The sequence below is a fragment of the Gloeophyllum trabeum genome (genome assembly GCF_000344685.1).
Source record: "Gloeophyllum trabeum ATCC 11539 unplaced genomic scaffold GLOTRscaffold_00005, whole genome shotgun sequence".
Taxonomy (NCBI): domain Eukaryota; kingdom Fungi; phylum Basidiomycota; class Agaricomycetes; order Gloeophyllales; family Gloeophyllaceae; genus Gloeophyllum; species Gloeophyllum trabeum.
The window spans coordinates 999,265-1,018,099 of record NW_006920414.1 but is presented as its reverse complement, the minus strand read 5'-3'; the positions used below and the strand labels follow the sequence as shown (position 1 = coordinate 1,018,099).

At 48.7% G+C, this 18,835-nt stretch overlaps 9 protein-coding genes across 9 annotated transcripts; 5 read left to right on the top strand and 4 right to left on the bottom strand.

The window, feature by feature from the left end:
* Window positions 1-513: 513 nt before the first annotated feature.
* Window positions 514-2,122, bottom strand: GLOTRDRAFT_74998 (Brix-domain-containing protein; the record flags this gene model as incomplete). The annotated part of the gene is made up of 6 exons (XM_007866924.1): window positions 514-751; window positions 815-1,073; window positions 1,123-1,301; window positions 1,349-1,431; window positions 1,482-1,911; window positions 1,967-2,122. 6 exons carry the CDS (start codon window positions 2,120-2,122, stop codon window positions 713-715), a joined length of 1,146 nt encoding a protein of 381 aa, XP_007865115.1. The 3' UTR covers window positions 514-712.
* Window positions 2,123-2,280: 158 nt separating this feature from the next.
* On the top strand, window positions 2,281-3,224 carry GLOTRDRAFT_115647 (uncharacterized protein; the record flags this gene model as incomplete). Its single annotated transcript, XM_007866923.1, has 4 exons — window positions 2,281-2,428; window positions 2,481-2,563; window positions 2,623-3,027; window positions 3,080-3,224. 4 exons carry the CDS (start codon window positions 2,281-2,283, stop codon window positions 3,107-3,109), a joined length of 666 nt encoding a protein of 221 aa, XP_007865114.1. The 3' UTR covers window positions 3,110-3,224.
* A 26-nt stretch (window positions 3,225-3,250) lies between these two features.
* Window positions 3,251-4,114, bottom strand: GLOTRDRAFT_59575 (guanylate kinase). Its single transcript, XM_007866922.1, has 3 exons — window positions 3,947-4,114; window positions 3,690-3,892; window positions 3,251-3,638 (listed from the first exon to the last, which is right to left on the bottom strand). Exons 1-3 carry the CDS (start codon window positions 4,083-4,085, stop codon window positions 3,336-3,338), a joined length of 645 nt encoding a protein of 214 aa, XP_007865113.1. The 5' UTR covers window positions 4,086-4,114; the 3' UTR covers window positions 3,251-3,335.
* Window positions 4,115-4,204: 90 nt separating this feature from the next.
* Window positions 4,205-6,701, top strand: GLOTRDRAFT_74990 (kinase-like protein). Its single transcript, XM_007866921.1, has 11 exons — window positions 4,205-4,402; window positions 4,464-4,541; window positions 4,590-4,712; window positions 4,785-4,881; window positions 4,937-5,042; window positions 5,103-5,439; window positions 5,499-5,642; window positions 5,691-5,821; window positions 5,878-6,152; window positions 6,212-6,425; window positions 6,478-6,701. The coding sequence occupies exons 1-9, from the start codon at window positions 4,376-4,378 to the stop codon at window positions 6,146-6,148; spliced, it is 1,314 nt and encodes a 437-aa protein (XP_007865112.1). The 5' UTR covers window positions 4,205-4,375; the 3' UTR covers window positions 6,149-6,152; window positions 6,212-6,425; window positions 6,478-6,701.
* A 235-nt stretch (window positions 6,702-6,936) lies between these two features.
* On the top strand, window positions 6,937-8,003 carry GLOTRDRAFT_39950 (sphingosine hydroxylase; the record flags this gene model as incomplete). Its single annotated transcript, XM_007866616.1, has 3 exons — window positions 6,937-7,445; window positions 7,497-7,827; window positions 7,878-8,003. 3 exons carry the CDS (start codon window positions 6,937-6,939, stop codon window positions 8,001-8,003), a joined length of 966 nt encoding a protein of 321 aa, XP_007864807.1.
* Window positions 8,004-8,197: 194 nt separating this feature from the next.
* On the bottom strand, window positions 8,198-9,494 carry GLOTRDRAFT_128311 (uncharacterized protein; the record flags this gene model as incomplete). Its single annotated transcript, XM_007867262.1, has 7 exons — window positions 8,198-8,277; window positions 8,329-8,461; window positions 8,518-8,884; window positions 8,936-9,048; window positions 9,105-9,208; window positions 9,267-9,376; window positions 9,433-9,494. The coding sequence occupies 7 exons, from the start codon at window positions 9,492-9,494 to the stop codon at window positions 8,198-8,200; spliced, it is 969 nt and encodes a 322-aa protein (XP_007865453.1).
* Window positions 9,495-9,673: 179 nt separating this feature from the next.
* Window positions 9,674-10,619, top strand: GLOTRDRAFT_59567 (DUF1640-domain-containing protein; the record flags this gene model as incomplete). The annotated part of the gene is made up of 4 exons (XM_007866920.1): window positions 9,674-9,925; window positions 10,003-10,302; window positions 10,354-10,384; window positions 10,437-10,619. 4 exons carry the CDS (start codon window positions 9,674-9,676, stop codon window positions 10,484-10,486), a joined length of 633 nt encoding a protein of 210 aa, XP_007865111.1. The 3' UTR covers window positions 10,487-10,619.
* A 3,362-nt stretch (window positions 10,620-13,981) lies between these two features.
* GLOTRDRAFT_40380 (uncharacterized protein) lies at window positions 13,982-14,550 on the top strand (the record flags this gene model as incomplete). Its single annotated transcript, XM_007866644.1, has 3 exons — window positions 13,982-14,159; window positions 14,226-14,301; window positions 14,379-14,550. Coding segments are annotated over 3 exons (426 nt in total), but the record flags the coding sequence as incomplete, so codon positions are not given.
* A 748-nt stretch (window positions 14,551-15,298) lies between these two features.
* GLOTRDRAFT_128309 (uncharacterized protein) lies at window positions 15,299-17,452 on the bottom strand (the record flags this gene model as incomplete). The annotated part of the gene is made up of 7 exons (XM_007866919.1): window positions 15,299-15,422; window positions 15,475-15,567; window positions 15,625-15,701; window positions 15,757-15,912; window positions 16,975-17,096; window positions 17,147-17,287; window positions 17,344-17,452. The coding sequence occupies 7 exons, from the start codon at window positions 17,450-17,452 to the stop codon at window positions 15,299-15,301; spliced, it is 822 nt and encodes a 273-aa protein (XP_007865110.1).
* Window positions 17,453-18,835: the final 1,383 nt, after the last annotated feature.

Below are 18,835 nucleotides of genomic sequence, written 5' to 3'. Positions count from 1 at the left end.
ACAACCCTGCCTGAAGAGTTATATCTGTACTGTGAGATCCGGGACACATAGCTAGGTAGAAGTACTATAGGTGGGTAAGTGACAAGTGATTCATTAAGTTTGGGATGCATAAAGTGAGCGGCGCGACAGCGCCGCCGAAAGAAAAATGCTTTTGACTTCCAGGTTGCTTAATGTCTTGCGATTCACATGAGCAGTGGGATACACATAGAGGTGTCCATTCAAACTTAAAATACCACCAGGTTTTGACTCAAGCTATCCAGAGAGTTAATACGGCGCGCAGCGCCGTGAAGCAAAATTCATGTGCTGTGGAAACCGAAGAAACTAGCCTCGAGGGATATTTCAAGCGAGGGAGATCCCTGAATATAGCACTAGTATACCCTTTCAATAATATACCCCTTCTGAAGCTCACGGGGCCCGCACAGAGTGTCTTTCCCTTCTCTTTCTCTCTCTCCTTCGATTTAATTTCTTTAATTTCTTTAATTGATCTAAAAGTCCACACCTATAGTACATAAGCCCATTTACAACGGCATATCATCTCGAACTGTGCATTGTATACTATACGAGAATCGACCACAACAGCTTGAATCTCTCATGGGAGCCGTACTCGTGGGTCGGTGTAACAGCAACAAATCAATTGTCCAGATACTACATGGTACCCGGTCGCCTACAGACAGAAGCCAATCTCTGGCTCCATCTCAAACGTGGAGAAGGACTAGAGGAAGAACGTTCGTCTAGTCGTCTCTAACTCCGGCTGCAGGACGAACGGAACATAGGAGATTAGAGCACATCCCACCATTTGAGCAAATGAACTTGCCTTCCAGATCCAGAGATACTCATCCTGTCGAGGAGGTTGTACAATAGATTTTTCGCCGCCCGCCTCAGTCGAATCTTCCTGCCTTTCCACTTCGGCGGGTTGGGTTGTCTCTTGCTCTCCCTTGTCGAATTGCAGCTCCTTCGACGGCTCACCCATATGCTGCACGGCCGGTATGCCTTTTGTCAGCCACCGTAACTTAAGCGTGAACCGAGGCCCAATCTCCTGCAACGCGACCTTTTCCGTGGACCGGAAAGCATACCTACATCGCTTCTCAGTATAGATAAAGACCCTTCGTAGATTTAACGTACCTGTGCCGGCGGAAGAAGAGGAAGTCTCTCTGATTATGTAGAGTCACGACTTGGCGACCCTGGAATTCGGGCATGGGAGGGAAGAGCGTCTGGAACATACGCCCGACGGCGTGCCCGAGACGGGTGACGAAGCCGTTGAGGACAAGCTCAGGATAATGCGTAGTTGGTTTCGCATGGCCCTAATGGCGCATAAGCATGGCAGGAACGGAATAGAGGCATCACTTACTCGTATACGTTTCGAATTCTCGATCGACGTCAGTTTGAAGTATGCAGTGGGTCCGTTAGGGAGGTGAACCAACGTGATGGCATCTATAGGGTTATTGAGCAAATGCTGCCCCAATCTAAATTATCTCGCTTACTTGGCTTCTTTTGGTCTTCGTTCACAACACACAAATTCGTGTACCCTCTCGCGCCCGCCCACATTGCAATCTTTCCCATCTCGAATCCTTTCCCCTTCTTCCTCCTGATGAATTCAGCACCCGGGAAGATGGTAGAGATTTCATCACAGAAGTCGTAAGTGGCCTTGGTAGCTTTGAATCCGGTAGTGACCAGGACCTTCGGCGGGATAGTGGGATCCAGGACGGATTCAAAGTACGCTGCAAACTCATCCGAGGCAATATCTGCGGCAGCCTCGTTTGCTGGCTGGGCATTAGCGTCTGGGCTTGTATTCTCTGGCGCATCAACAAGCTGAACGGCGGAAGAGGAAGCTTGCGGCTGCGCGGTCAAGATGGAAGGGTCGAACTCTCGTTGGTTGTCCAGTGTATGCGGGACATTTTCAGATTTGCGTTTCTTCAGTAATCTGGACTTTGAACCGAGTGCCTGTCGCTCGAAGAGTATTACGCACCTGTTTCGCTGCTGGGTCACTCGCCTCTAGTTTGGCCTGAGCCAAGCGTCTCTGTAGTTTGTCCTGAGACTTGGCCTTCTTCTTCTTCCGGTATACATCCTCCCTCTTGACCTTGTTCTTGATGAGAGACGGTTCGAAGCGGGGACCGGAGACCATAGCGCAGATGAGTGGCGTTGAAGCTTGATCGAAATTCTTTGCTATTGGCTGAGTTTTCACGGTCAGTAGCGTTGTAGTGTCGCGTGGCTACCATGTTACATGTATACAACATCTATCCGACGCCTTGCTTCCGACACGTCTGTCCAGTGTCCCGTACAATGGTTTCTCCTTCGCCACGGCGGCAGCAGCAGCTGCTTCTGTTATTCCTTGTCTTCTCGGCGACTGTAAACGCCCTCCACTTTTATCTGGACGCTAATGAAAAGAGATGCTTTGTAGAGGAGGTGCCGTCTGAGACGGTAGTCGAAGGTATGATTCCCGACGCGCTGGGCTGAACCCCAATACTAAGTCGTGATATAAGGCCACTATCGAGCGCTCGAATGGTCTGATGAGCAGCAGGCGTATGTCAATAACCCAGAGCTGGGCATACTGGTAGAAGTCGACGTGAGTAGAAGGAACACTCATGCTGGGTATCCCAACTGATGCACGGCTCATGGTCATAGGAAATGGAGACGTCCCACCCCGTTGTCCGGACAAGAGGACCACCCGACGGTCGATTCACCTTCACGTCCCACGACTCAGGAGACCATTCCATCTGCCTCTCCACGAACTATTCGTCTTCATGGTTCGGCTCTAACACGCACATACGACTATACCTCGACGTTGTCGTGGGGGCGGTAAAACCAGACTTGGACCGCGACCGCTCTCATATCTCAGAACTGGCGGCGAAAGTCCGTGACTTAAACAACAAACTGGAGGACATTCGGAGAGAGCAGCAGTACCAGAGGGAGCGAGAGGCGGACTTTCGGGACCTTAGCGAGGAGACGAATTCGAAAGCAGTGTGGTACAGTCTGCTTCAGATTGCGGTATTGATTGGAACGTGTGCCTGGCAGTTGCGGCATTTACGGGTGCGTCGCGTTGTCTCTTCTCGGCTGACTGGACTTCTGACCCTCTCTTCAGCGGTTTTTTGAAGATCGAAAAATGCGATGACACCTGGAGTTTCGTGTACTCTCATGTCATTTCACGTATAGGACATTGGATTAATCGCTGTATCTGAGGTGCATGAACGTGAGTGGCGCGGGATATGCTGGCAGGATGCGAAAAGGTAGGAAGAGCAGCACGCGTGGTCGTCCGACTTGCCGAATCACCCAACGGTCTGTTACTTCTTTCTGGCATTATTTAACGTCTCTGCTGTCTAAGTGCTAGTCCGTCATATTCACTCGTCCGAAGGGAAGTCATCCAAGGGAGGTAACGTGTCTCCCTGTATCCTCTCTCCCAGCGCAAGCCGTTTGAACAGACCGTACGCCCTGTCGAGGTCGTCGTTTACTATCACGACGTCATGCGCCCCAGGTTGTTTTGCATACTCTATCTCCTTGAGTGCCGTGGCAAGCCTCTTTTGCACCGACGCCTCGCTTTCTGTACCACGTCCCTGCAGTCGTTGACGCAGTGCGGTGATCGAGGGTGGACTGATGAACGCGTAGACAGGATTCAGGTCCGTGTTTTTTATTTGGCGCACACCCTGTACGCGAGAGTCACGCTTATCATTCACTGGGGAGTTTGAGGAACACACTTGGGCCTCTATGTCTAGAATACAGCGCCTGCCCGACCTGCCGACCTCGCGTACAGTCATGAAGCTCGTCCCGTAGAAGTTGCCAGAGAACTGAGCATGCTCTATAAATGCGCCCTCCGCGATCAGCTGCTTGAATTTGTCGGCGTTGATAAAGTAGTAGTGGACGCCGTCGACTTCTCCAGGGCGGGGCGACCGAGTGGTGTCTGCATCAGGAACAGATCAGTTTGCAGGCACAGGGAGACAGCGTCGTGATGTACGGGATACGCTAAAGCCGAACTTGTCGGGAAAGTCTGCAAAAAGACGGGCGAGAAGAGTGCTCTTGCCAACGCCAGACGGGCCAGACAAAACCAGAGGCCGCAGAAAGTCAGAAAGAGGGGACATCGCGTCGTCCGACATTGGCGAGAGACAAAGTCAAGGCTGCATGCAGCACAAGGTCGCGGTCACAGAACAAATACGGCGTGTGACGATGTCACGGCGGGCGCTTTACCGGGCTTGACGACCTTCGCTGCATTTGCTGCCAGTCCCCTCCTCCTTCCTCCCGTCCTGCCCAGTATTCCCGCCGGTGCGACGCCTGCGCTTTCGTCTTCGGTCGCTGCTGTCCGCTCTGCTTTGCTTTCTATTTAATCTTTATTCTGCGCTGCCTTCACGAACGGCCTACACTATCCCTACGAATCTAACGAACTGTCATGGGTGCTTTATGCTGTCGTCCTCAGGTTTGCACTCGTGCTCTCTCCCGCTAGCCCTGTAACTTACGCAGTGGCTCTTCGAGTCTAGCCGATAGACTTTGACGCAGATGTCAACCTCTTCCACTTTGTCCTTCTCCGGTGTGTAGGCAAGGGTGCGTTTGGGAAGGTGGGTCCCACATCTTGTACCCTCGGCTGCTTCTCATCCTTTGCACAGGTGCGGGTGGTGCAGCACAAGCAGACGCGGGACCTTTACGCCCTCAAGTACATTAACAAGGCAAAATGTGTGAAGATGAAGGCTGTAGCGAATATCATCCAAGAGCGGCGATTGCTGGAAGAGGTCTGTTCGCTGATCCGTGCAGAGTCCCCATCGGCGTCCTGACGTCGAATATTCCTCCGTTACGACAAATAGATCGACCACCCATTCGTCGTAAACTTGCGATACGCCTTCCAAGATGACGAGAATTGCTTCTTCGTGTTGGATCTTATGCTCGGCGGGGACCTGCGTTGTGAGTTGTTCTTGGTGATGAAGTTCGCCGCCCCTAATGCAGAGCCGATTATCAGTCCACCTGGAAAGACTAGGCTCTCTGGGAGAGGAGACAGTCAGGTTCTACGTCGCCGAGATATCGTCCGCCTTATCTTTCCTTCATGAAAATCGTATAATTCATCGGTGCGTCTCGTCATCCTATCGTAGCCCATCTCTCTGATTTCACCTCAAATTGTCCTGCAGTGACCTCAAGCCCGATAATATCCTACTAGACGAGCGGGGCCATGCGCATATCACTGACTTCAATATCGCCGTGCATTACTCCGAGCGTCGAATGCTCACTGGCGTGGCCGGCTCTATGGCGTACATGGCACCGGAGATTCTGGCTAAGCGTGGATACACTTACACCATTGACTGGTGGTCCCTCGGTGTCTGCGCATACGAGCTCATATTCGGTCGTCGGCCTTTCCGAGGAAAGACAAACAGCGACCTCACGCACAGTATCTCTAAGGATCCACTACGCTTCCCCGAGGATGCAGAGTCGCGGTGTAGTAGAGCAGGTCTACAAGCTCTCAAAGGCGTGAGTTTCTTGACGTCTCTATCAAGGCCTCTTTATATGTTGCTGATGTCAGCTTTCAGCTTTTGACTCGAGATCCTGCACAACGGTTAGGATGCAAACCTCATGGGGAAGGCTTTGAGGAGTTGCGGCGGCATCCATGGTTCCGGAACATCGACTGGGAGACGTTGGAAAGCAAACAGGCAACGCCACCCTTTGTTCCTGATGTGAGGCTTCCGTTTGCTTCCTGGCATGCAAGCTGACCCAGTGTATAGTCGAAGAAGGCGAATTTCGATGCATCGCATGAATTGGAGGAACTTCTACTCGAGGACAATCCTCTGAAGGCGAAGCAACGGAAAGCAAACCAGGATAACCTGACTCCTGAAATGAGACAGATGGAGGAACAGTACGTTGCACCTTATTCTAGCGGCCGTTCTTTCGCTCAATATGTTGACCCGACAGGTTCACCACTTATGACTTCAAGAAGATGCAGCGACGCTCCTACTACCCTCATAATCAGCAGATTGTCTCGACCGTGACGGCGACGTCATCTACGGGCATGACCGGCGTACCCTCGCGTCCCGTAACTCCCGGAGACTTCCAGAGCGAACAAGGGCTGACGGCGAATGGTGCCGCCATCGGTGTGGCAAGGACGACAGATGAATTCAACGAGTCAGATGGCCACGGGATAAGCATGAATAGACTGCCGATATCTGAGAAGGAGTACTCATAGCCTTGTACGTGCATCACCTTCGAGCACTGATCATCAAAGCTAAACTGTTGGATCCATTGATAGCGCGGTCTACCTTATCTCTGCCAACTTCATGTACACACGCGCGGGACTTACTGGTCATTCTCTCAGCACACGCCACATACCCCTTCACTGTTACGATCTGGTTTCGTCACAATGCTTTTCTTATTCCCTTTGGCATGCTTTGCATATCGTGTCTTTTCCTACTTCTGTGTCATTTTTATAATACTCTCGCCGGAGCTCATCTTGAGGGGTTTTGGTCAGTTATTTCTGCGTCTTATTTTCGTTATCATGCTCATGGGGAGCAACAGGGATTATTTCATATCCGGATCACAGAGGATATGTCGTTTGTGGGATCCGAGTTACACTATTTCTAGCGGACTGCTCGGCTGCTGTGGACTGAGCGTCAGTAATACCTTCATTCCAAACGTTCGCTGGTTCATCACGATCTCTCCATCACACGTTGCGATTGTGCTATATTGTAATTGCTTGCGCAGCAGTAAATTGATACTGTGGCCCGCACTGGAGTTTGCGCCCTCCGAGATCCAACGTTCAGCGAGGCCTTGTAAGCCAGAATGTGTAAGGAGATCGACGGGTATGAAGAACACATCCAGAGCCGGTGCCGAGAGCATCTCTAGTCCCGAGTAAAGAGCTCGGTGGCGCCGAAATGTCTGCTACATTCTTGTCCCTTCACTCCCAGCGACTTGTCTCTCGTCGTCGTCCATCGCGGCCAGCACCCTTGTCGCGCCGTCAGGTTGAGGACTGCCATCATGAACCATACGGTCTTGACGACAGCATATCCGGACTTCTCACTGCCCGACAAGACTCCGTTCTACTATTCACCCAGCAGCGAGCTCATTCCGGGCATTCCTGATCATGCCACTTCTCTCGCGGCACCCATTATTGCGTACTGGGTGGTCTCTCTTGTCTTCCACGTCCTAGATATGTCCGAATGGAAGTGGCTGGACAAGTATCGCATCCACGAGTCCTCCGAGGTCAAGTCTCGCAATCTTGTGACCCGCTGGGAGGTCGTAAAGGCAGTTGTCTTCCAGCATATCATCCAGACTCTCCTCGGGTATTTCTGGATGGAGCCCTCTGTGTCGGGCGCGGGTGTCGATCATCTCGGGAACATGAGAGCACTGTCGGTCAAGGTTGCCTTCTGGGTGAAGGCATTCATGGGGCAGACAGCGGGCGGCCGCTTCTTGATAGCGAACGGTGGTGAACTCACTTACTTTATGTATTGGTGGGGTATCCCAATCGCCAAGTTCCTATTTGCCATGTGCGTTTTCCTCCACGCCGGCCAGTCCTCGTTTGCTTACCAGGCGACCAGGTTCATGATTGATACCTGGCAGTACTTCTGGCACCGGGCTATGCACGTCAACAAGTGGATGTACAAGCACTTCCATTCCGTTCACCATCGGCTATACGTTCCCTACGCGTTTGGTGCACTATATAACCACCCCGTTGAGGGATTTGTGCTAGATTCGATGGGCGCTGGTGTGGCAGAGGCATTAGCAGGCCTGACTTTACGAGAAGCAGCGCTGCTTTTCGTCATTTCGACATTCAAGACCGTCGATGATCATTGCGGGTATAAGCTGCCCTTTGATCCATTGCAGTGGATGACTTCCAATAATGCCGACTATCACGATATCCACCACCAGGTATTTGCCCTGTTTCCTGCGTGTACTTTCAGGACTGACGATGCGCGTAGGTGGTCGGAATCAAGTCCAACTTTGCACAGCCGTTCTTTACACACTGGGACGTCATCCTCGGTACTCGGATGACTCGCAAAGACATCGAACTACGTCGACAGAAAGCCCGCGGCATGACTGACTAGACTACCTGTCTGTATTCCATGCAGCCTTCTCTCTCTTGTACGGTCCCTGGATATATATGTATACCTTATGGTCATTTTAGTCTTGCACATACATACTGTAGCTTGGATGGGTCTGCTCTTGGAGGTTGCCATATACGAACGTCCGAGTAATGGAATAATGGAATGATAGGGGATATGGATGCGCACGACGTCTACTACCAGTTGTCCAATAGCTGTTTGGTGAGTGGTACTGTACCGGTATCTTGTTCGTATTCCACCTCCACTCTGGGTCCGCCTGATATCACCATGAGAGGGTGAGAGACGTCATTGAAGAACATAGACTTACGTTTCGGTTTCTTTCCCGATTGTTTTTTCGACGGCGCGGACTTTGCTTTGCGTTTCCCGAGAGAAAGCGTTGGCTCGTCGTCCTCCTCACTGCCCTCCTCGTCCTCACCACTTTGCTCATCCGACTCGTCTCCCTAAAAATTTGGTTAGTCCGCCTCAATGCATATGTTCACCCATAACTGAAACTCACCAGGTTCTCCATATCGCTGAGATCATCTTCCTCGTCCCCGCTGAGATCGCTCACGTACTCCCGCTCACCCCACCCGTCTTCTTCCTGGAGTTCCTCCTCGTCCTCCTCATCCGTCTCGTCGTCTTCCATCTCGAGGTCTTCTTCTGCCAGGCCCGCAGCCGACTTTTCTGCTCTCCGTTCACGATCCAAAACCGCCTGCCACACGCTCTCGTTCACGTTGAGTGGTGCGTCACCGTATGCCTTTGACTTCAACCGCTCAAGTAGCTCCTTCTCAATCGACGCTTCAAGGTGCGCGGCAGAAAGCGCTTTACGTTCCCGTACTGCCTCGCGTCTGTCCAGCTTCTTCTTCACGCCAATCAGCTTCGGCCTGGTGAATACATTAGTCGAGAATTCTTTAACGCGTCGCCCAAGGACTTACTGTTGTCGTAGTCGTAATCGTCTCATCTTGAGCAAATACTGCGTGATCTTCGTAACCCTCTGCTTGCACTTGTGGATGGTGAAGTTAGGCCAGTAGAGCAGCTCTTGGTCAATCTAAGTCAATGCCTTTGAGTCTGACCAGCGGGCGTGTCAGGATACGAGGCATGTACCTGAGCCAGAGCTTTCATGTAGTTATTCGAGAGCTTGATGCGTTCCCACATATGCGCTGGACTGTGCGCACGCTCTATAGTCTTCACGTAGAGATATAGAACACCTAAGCGGGGGTGCGAGGTGAGAAGGGTTGCGATACCCTAGGCGAAAAGCAGGCATACCTTCCTTTTCCCGTACAGTCGCGTAGCGGGAGTTGGCAAGTGGACATGATTGACGATTACATAGACCGGTAACATTATATTCGTTTCGGCAAAAGTTCTGCGTCTGGGTTCTAGGGATAACATAGGTTAGATGCATGAACGGCAGCTCGATCAGCGTCCGACGTACTTGACTTTATACGAGCAAAACTGCTGGTTGATGACGGACCATATAACGTCGTCGCTTTGCATGGCTGGGCTTCAAGACCAGAGGGCGAGTGAAAAGGCTAATAACAGAGCAGACTTGAAGCTTGAGGCGGGCCAGAAAACTAGAAAGCGATCATTGACGCCCGAAACGGCCTTAGCCACGTGCGCCATATCCGGCCACACTGCTCTGGTGCCCCTCATTGCTTGCCACACACTTGACTTGCATGAATACCAGGACACTCGCTTCTTTACGCCGCTCGCCGCTTTTCCCAGCATGGCGCAGGTTACGCGGATTCCACTCTTCCCCTGTCCGCTCTGACTTCCACTTCGACACCCATCACTTCGTCCAGCGCCTGGAGCGCGAGGGTCTGAACAGAGCGCAGGCGGAAGGAATCATGTCGGCGATGGCGGAGGTAATCGACGAGAGTATCAGGAATATGACGAGCAACATGGTGACGAAGGCGGATCAGGAGAAGGTCCGTCCTGTTGTCTTTCTATTATACTTCCCTCTGTCAGGTACCGAGAGTCTCGTGCTGCGCGTTTCCGCCCACAGCACCAGTACACGCAGCAAGTAGACTTCGCCCAGCTCAAGTCGGAGCTACAGCTCATGGAGAAGAACGACCTCGCCATGCTGAAAGCCGAGAATGACCGGCTCGTCAACGATATCGAGAAACTTAAACAGCGTCTTCGGGAAGAGATCACTCGGACTCAGTCTGGCGTGCGATTGGACCTCAATCTTGAGAAAGGTCGAATGAGAGAAGAGAGCAGCGGGCAAGAACTGAAGATCAAGGAGGTCGATACCCGGATTGAACAAGAGATAGCTGGCCTCAGGACTGCAATTCAGGCTTCCAAGGCAAGCTCATGCTAACCCTGCGCATTGCGCAGTTATTGACTTCCTACCCAGGCCACAACACTTCAGTATCTTGTTGGATTTGGTGCGTTCCCCATTCAGATGTACCATGTGTGTTAGCTGAATGCTGCTGGTAGTCACTGGCTGCTCTGCTCTCCTGATGGCATACCTGAGGTTCCGGCTTTAGTATACCTTTCCTTGCCTGGGCATTGGTGCTCTAATATTCATGTCATTCAGGTGGGAGTACTATATGTATATGTATATACTTTTTTTTCCTTGGACAAGCAATACTACCACCCAGCAACTGACTATTGCTGCCGTCTGACCCGCTTTCCAGCTTGTCTGGGTGAGCTGGGGGAGGGTCACTTTCCTGTTGCCAAGGATTGCTCTGAAGGGAAGGTTTGGCCATTCCCCATAGCCACTGGGCCATAGTTGCTTTGCAAGCTTCCAAACTAGTGTTCTTTCCAGTGCATCACACTAACCAGATGTGTTCCATGGTTTCCTCAGTGTCTTTGCAGAAGTGGCACATTGCACAATATTGGTACCCATCTATGGGGGTTCAGTATTCACCTATCTTCTGTGTGCAATGTAGGGCTTTGTGAGTGAATTATCAGACTCCTGCAAGCAGGTTTTTGTTATGGCACAAGAGCTGGATTTGTTGGTCTGTTTCCAGGCTGTGTGTAATTTCTCTGGTCCATAACATGTTCTGTCCAGATTGATCATGGCTCCCTGGTGTGAGGTCACTGCCAGTGTATGCCTTGCATGTATTCTCCTGTAGGCTACTGCTTAGGTGAGGCATGATAGTTTTGCCTCCCTGTATTATGAAGTTTAGGGGGACTTTCAGGTCAATTTGGTCTATGGTAGTCTTTCCTGGCCCTTGTGCTAAGGGTCTGCAGTTTCACCCATTGGAAGGATGCTCTGGTAGAGTGGTGGTGGAGTTGGTATGCTGCAGCCTCGAAGAATTGGCTGCTTGCCACCCTAAGCCAACTAATATCTTCCCAGTGCCCTAGGTGTTTGGATTGGGATGAATGGAGGAATACCATGCAGTGTGGTGATGGCTGCCACAGCTTCTGCCACTTGGTTTAATTGCAGAGGACCTGGGACTTGGATAGCCCAATTGTTGGGGTGACCTAGTTTGATGTAGATCCTGCTCCTGCATGTGCAGTTAGTTTGCCATTGTCCTCACAGGAACCATCAGTGTTAACTGTCATACATCCATTTTCTAGGCCCAGTTAATGGGCACTCTTGTGAGGCCCAGCACCTGGTAGCATCCTGAAGAAACGACATGAGCTAGTCCTCATTGGGCATTGATGATTTGACTGACAGGGGATTTTGTTCTCTCCAGTGGAAGTCCACCAACAGTGGAGAGTCACCAACTTTGTTAACAATAATATGGCATGTAGGCAGGTTCCCCGCATACTTCAGGGGGAGCTTATTTATCTGAGGTCAAGTTGAAAATTTTTTCCAAAGGGATTGAGCAGTCTGTCCAGATATTTATGTCACAGTGGTGTTATTCCTAATATATACATTGTGCTATGATAGACTCATGTGTCACAAGCCATGAAATTGGGGGAGAAAGTTAGGCTACGCAGGGGAGAATCAGCCCATGCAGGGGAGAAGAGTTTTAGCCCACACAGGGGAGAAGGGTTTTAGGGTGTTAGGCCATGCAGGGGAACTGTTCAGATTTGTATGCCCATCCTTGGGTGTGCCCTGGAATTATCCACTATGGTAATTTATAGTTATCTGAGTCTCAGGATATTCCACTTGCTTCATATTGCTTATCTCTATTTGAGCTCTTTAAATTTCCCATCAACTGTAGACAGAAGAGCTGTATGAGAGCCTATGAGGTGGCACATCAGGGAGAGTCTGGTATTTCCCCTTTTTTGTAATCATATCTCACACTACATGTTTTTCCAATATTGCATATTTGATTCTCATTATAGTCTATTCAGCTATACATATCCTGACTCACCCACATACAGTAGTTGAATCCTATTATTCAATGTGAGGAGCTGACCATCGCGAAGGTGTGATTCCTAAGACATAAGGAAAGCCCCAGTGAGTGGGTTGAGGCGGGAGGCAATGCCACTGGGATCACCCAAGCAATGCATGTGGCGGCACCAGCACCACTGAGCATGTAACCCTATGCTAGGGTTGAAAAGCCATTGAGTGGCGTGGGAGATCCCTTACACATTTTGAGACTGCTATACTGACAAATGGGGAGCAAGCTCCCCCAATCATGACAAGTACTATCCAGGTACTGTGTCAGCTTGTCATGAACTGGTGCAATATTGTCAGGAGGGGGTTGGTATATTATGGACCTACCCCTTGCTATAACCACTGGTGACTCTTCTCTGTCATCAATGCTAATTACTACCATAGTACAAGTGGTCTGGGTGACCATGGTCAGGGTGGCATCAAGGACTTCATTGACCAGCACATGCGTACAACTATCTGCAAAACCATGGGGCTTGTCTCCACTTGCCAACTGGCCTACACTTTGGCTGCACAGTTGGAGGCCAAGCGGTGTTTTGAATGGCATGAAGAGGATGAGCTTGGGGACCCAGCACCCAATCCCATGCAATGATCACCAAGGACGTTGTGTTGCAGCAGGCAGACACAGATGGCACTCAGGCTGGTACTACTGGAGGTGATGGTACTTTGGGGAAGATTGAGGGTGCAAGGTGCCTCTCATCCTGCTGAGTCTGCTCTTGAGGAAGGTGCTACAGAGAGTGCTTGCAATCCAAGTGAACAATGTTCTTCTTCCTTGTCGGTCATTTGTTGCGCATTGTGTGTTTAGTTCCAGTTTCAGTTTGCCAGCTGTATACCTGTTCTGTCTGTGTCCTTCATCTTTATCTCCTCCACCACCTCTGCTTCAAACACCTTACCTGTTACCTTTAGATTTTCTCATTGGTCATCACACTTGCTCCCTTCCTTAGTTCTACAGCCATGCTTGAGCTTTCAAGATAGTTTCAAAATAAAAAAATCTCTTTTTATCATGGAGCAGTGTCATATATGCATCTGTCAATGCTGCATAATATAAACCTGCCCCATATACCGACTGTATCTTGTGCTCATGGTCAATCACTCTGGGAAGAACCAGTATCAAGAATAGACTCATAAGAAGCCCAGTTGTAGAACTATTGCCATCTCCTCTGACTGCTTCTTAGATACGCCAGATGCACAGCTCCAAGAATGAGAAAATAACAGTGCAGTATGGCACAGTTGAAAGCTGACTTCAATCTGAAAATCAGGTGTGTTTGTGTCATTAGGCCAGAAGCACTAGATGTTCATCTGATCCTGGTCCTGGGTCTAGCCGTACAACTCTATATGCTCTACACAAGCACCTCAGTATCAAAAGTGTGCAGAAAAATGGGAAGACATCCATTGAAGAAACACAGGCAGTCCTTGATCTCAAGGAGAGTGATGTTTTAGGAAAGTGGGGAGTTACATTAGTGAAGCAATGTCTGGCAAATGAAAACATGTGCATACCATGATGCATGAACTATGGGCAGTGCACAAAGAATTGGAACATACTTATAATGTCCATAGTGATCAACTGTGTACAATTCTGCATGATTATTATGATGAAGAGTTTGAATACAGGTTTGTAAGACAGAAGGGGCATACCGTTCACCGTCGACCACTGGACTGCCTTGGCTCATGACAAATTGAAAATTGTGATGGTCATGAGAAGCTCGCAGAACAGGGTCTGCAAATGGGCAAAGGTGTTCATTTGCCTATTTATGCCTTGAAGGACCAATACTTGAGTTTTCTACATGCTTGTGTCATAATGCCAAACAGGCATGAAGGACATATTATCGCTCATTATTATCTGAACCTTATTGAGTCTCGAGGAGGTATGTATTCATTTTCTCTCTCCACATAGACTATATTAACTCAGGTTCCTGGCTGAATCATTGAAGTTCATATCTCTATCCAACTTATGATTGACAAGGGTTCAGAGGTCAATGAAATGATCAAGATTCATGAGGCACTAAGGTACATCACCAGATGACTGGGGAACTGCACAGGTACACAGTCCCAGTGTGTATCACAAATAGCATGGGTTTGTTTAGAATTGAAGCTGCTCCTGATTATACATCTGACACCTGGCTGATGATGGTACAGTTCTCAAGTATCCACAACACTCCATTCAAGTCTTTCTGGTGGTGGAAGCAGGATGGAGATGGTCATACACTGCATTATGTCCTACAGGTTGGAGTTGAGCAAGATATATTTGTTGCATGAACTGCATTTGTAAGCCCCAATATTTCTAAACTTTTATAGAGATGCATGACTGGCCACCCTGGATAGTGATCTGCACAGGTTCACATAACCCATGCAGGTCATGGGTAGGGGCCTGCATGGGTATGGGTACAAGTTGCAGTTGGCAGTACCCATGACCTGGTGGGTTTTGAAAATGTGTCAGTGGACACACTTTTGAAACTAAAAATTGTGGGTAGACACATACTTGTACTCAACCTGTCAATGCGAGTTGCATGCAAGTGCATACATAGTGAATGGCACAGGTAAACCCACAGATGCCACCACACACACCCATCATCAGGAAAAAGAAAGTCTACTTTTCTATTCCAAAATGACTGTAACAAGTAGGAAAAGTAACAAAAGAATGCCCCCTTTTTTAAAGAACAACAGAGGGGCATAAAGTTGTTGGAAAGTATAGAAAAGTGTGAAATACACTTTTGCAGCCAACATATATTGGTGCTCATCCTTTAGGTACTTTGGATGCTATTCAAGACAGTCAGATGCTGAAAAGCATATGTTTTCATTTTAAGTCACTCTGCTACTTCAGTCACCTTCAGGCTTCCATACTGAAACTGATGTTGGATACTGATACATATTCAATGGAATATTAACAGTCCAACATAAGGTAAACAAAACAGCTAGCAAAAATCACAGCAGACTGCAAGCAGCAACATGGATAGATAATGCCAAACTTGAGAAACAAGAGTGAAAAGCCATGCTCTTATCCACCTCATGCTCCATCCTTGACGCCACATACAGCCTGTTTGGCCTTGGCCTTCTCCTCCAACCTACTAATAACCTCGGATGTGTGGTCAAAGTTGGTGCTTGGAATCATAATGATCTGCATCTTCTCACTGGGGAATAGTCGGTAAGCATGTGTCAGACAGAAACCAGGCAGACTTATACCAAATATCTGCCAGAGTTCCCTCAACATGATCACTGTACCATGTTGGTGTATTCTTCTTCCAATGCTTGACCCAGCTCAGAGCCTTAATGTACCTGAAGCAGACACGACATCAGTACATTTCATCAAGTTATTTGATTAGAATCACTTACAATTCCTTGACGTTGTCTTCAGAAAACTTGCTAGGGATGAGCTTCCCATCCTTCCAGCTATTTAGAGCTTGGACGACCTAAGTTTCCATGCTTAGTCTCTTTTCAGTCGAACAATGTTGACCTGCCACATACTGATGTCATTGCCAAGGCCCACATTGGCGGTGATAGCTCCTTCAAGGCATCCAGATACTTGAGAGCAAAGCATTTGGGCCCAGTAAACCACTGGCATCTTATAACTCCAATAATTCCAGGATGGGAGATAGGCATGTCTTCATCATAAGATTGTGCCTATACAGATGTCAAGTAGACATGGAGGCATTGTAAAAGATTGAGCTAACTGCAAAATCCATCCCACCATAGCTGTAATGTTCCTCATGAAGCAACCACTCTACATGGGATCATATTTCGGAAGGCTTCAGGTTCCCAGGAATACCGTAGTCTGCGACCGCTTCTTCTTCCTTTTGTTTGATTTGGTTGCATGCAGAGCTGACAGAGGTTCATACCTGGTTACTTGGTAAGCTCATTGATCCACCAGTAGACAGAGATAGATACGTGCATAAGAATGTACTCCTGATCTCAGATCCTTACTGCTCTCCTCCCACACTGTCTTAGAGTCATTGCTTTGCTGTTCCAAAGCAAGGGTGATTGCTCTCTCAATCAAAGGGCTCTGCTCAGCTGGTGAAGCAAAGGGTTTTTCCATACAGATCAGGAGATGCAAATACTCATGGGTGTTACAATTTTCCCATGCTTATCTCATTCTATTTCCATTCTGAGCATTGCTATTGGACAGTACCTTTCTCTGAGTAGAACCTCCCATGGACGCTATCTCTTTTCACATGTTATCTCTCTTGACTCACCTTCTACCAATGGGCACCCTTGTATTCCTCATTTCTCTGAGTTACATTCTCACAGGATAGCTTATGCATCCTTTTTTATTGTTCTCTTCTTTGGGTATTAACCCCTATACCAGTTACTATATATACTGTAGGAAAACCCATGTATTCCTTAGTTCAACCTCCTGTTGAATACAGCGATTACCTGGACTCTTGACTTGACCGTTGGCATTGGCCCGGCCAGACCTACCTTTCAGTATGCTTACTGAGGTAGTGACAACATAACTGTTGGCATGTGGCCCAGTTATCTCAAGGCGACTAGTTAGGACATCGCAAGGGGGCTGAGAGTTGGAGCCCTGCCAGGAGCTCGAAAGTCCACATGCTCAGTATGAGCTGTAGCCTTTTGTGCCATTCATTGACGCTTAGCCAAATGAGTTGAAGCTGACGACCCTATCACAAACTTCATCCATGTGAACTTTTGATCTGTTAATGAACACAGGAAAAGACATTGACTCACACTGCTAGCACCCAGATGGGGACCCTTAGTTGGCTCCTCCTCAGCCTCTTCATCCTTGTCTTCATCATTGCTATCACCATCACTGTCCTCCTTCTCACCCATTCTGTTGCGGTCGCCGTCACCTGAAGTAACCAAATCATGAGGGAAACTGGGTGTAATAAACTGGTCATACCTGGACCACCAAATGCTAAAGTATCTGCCAAGGCATCCTCCTTGTCATCCAGAACTGCTACGGTTCTCTTCTTGCCAATGCTTGGTCTTGGCTGATCTTCCTCCTCAAGGTCCAGTATATCCTCTACGTTCTTACGTATCTCTGATACATTTAAGCAAGTTAGTGGAATTCATAAAACTTAGGCAACCATACAATACGGAGTACCTTTATCCTAATCCAACTCAAGGTTGTTCTTTTTCTCCAAGAGTTGCTTAAGAAGAGCCTCTTCTTGAGGGCCCCAAGCAACTTGAGGCTGAGTAGCCCCATGGTCAGATGTACCTGCCTTATTCTTGGATTTGCTACCTTGGGAGTCCTGAGACGAAACAGAAGCAGTAGAGGTAGACTCCTTGGAAGCCACGAACACGGTTGTCTTATTCGTTGTTTTCTTTGTTGTCTTTGTAGCCTTTTTGGAAGCAGGCTTCTTAGACTTAGAGTTTCTCGTATTGATGTTCTCACGTAGGATGCCAGATAAAAGTTTAAAACAGAAAGCACAGCCGATGCTGTAGTATTATTACATTATTCACCCAATACTACCGTGTACCCTATTACATTAAACAGGCTACACGTGCGGTGTTTATGCATTATTCTCTGAATACCTTATACAGCTCCCAGCAGCCCAGCTGGGCTTGAATATGACAGCCCCGGCATCTCCGGCATGGAGATCCAAATCGGGATTTGATACTGAGCTGTTGCCAATAATAGGTGGGTGGCCATACCTGGCCCTGTAGGGCCCAGAAAAATACGGAAAAATACGGAAAAATCATGGAACCTGCTGTAGATGACAGCACACATGTGGCATCACTACATTACATCAGCACATGCCAAATATGGCAGCAATTGATATGGGATACCTCCAGGATCTACATTTCAGCCTCTTTCCATATCTGGGGTTTATTTGTCCATGCTGTCGATGTTGTTACTAATGTAGCGGTTAAAATAGTGCATAGGAATAGGGAGTGGTTGTCCTAATCATGTGTAGGTACCATGGGCTGTGCATTGCTGTACAAAAATTATTTTCACCGCCAGCTCTGGGACAGTTTTTCGCATTTTCCCACACTATTGCTATGCCACATTGTGGGCATTTGGGGGTTTTACTCAGCCCATATAAGGCTACATGTTTACATAAGACTCCAAGAGATTCTGAGCAACAGGTGGCTAACTACTGCTTTTGGGCATTACTCCTCCTATGGACACCCCATGACTACCACTTGTGTTACTATGGGTTATAACACACCTCCCTTAGTGTATATTTGCATGTACCATCATGTGTATCATTTTTGGGCCCACCCAGACCACCCTTGGTGACTTGGCACCAGTCATCCTCAAAAACACCTATATCACACCACCCCGGGACAGCCAATGCACCTACAGCCATGGAAACACTTCTAAACACACTAGCAACGATGCCCCATGCATGATGCATCATCTACCTGCACCCCACCCATGCTTTGGTCCACCCAGCCTGTCAAAGTACTACCTCAGTGCATTTTCGGACCTTTTTGGATGGTTTGGCTCGCAGTCAACCCAGTACTGTCTGGCTGTGGCCACTGTCCTGGGGTGGGTGGTTTTGGTGTCTAGGGATGCTTAGTGTCTTCCGGGGTGGTTGGGGTAAGCTCAGTAATGTATTATGCATGTGATAGGATGTTGTTG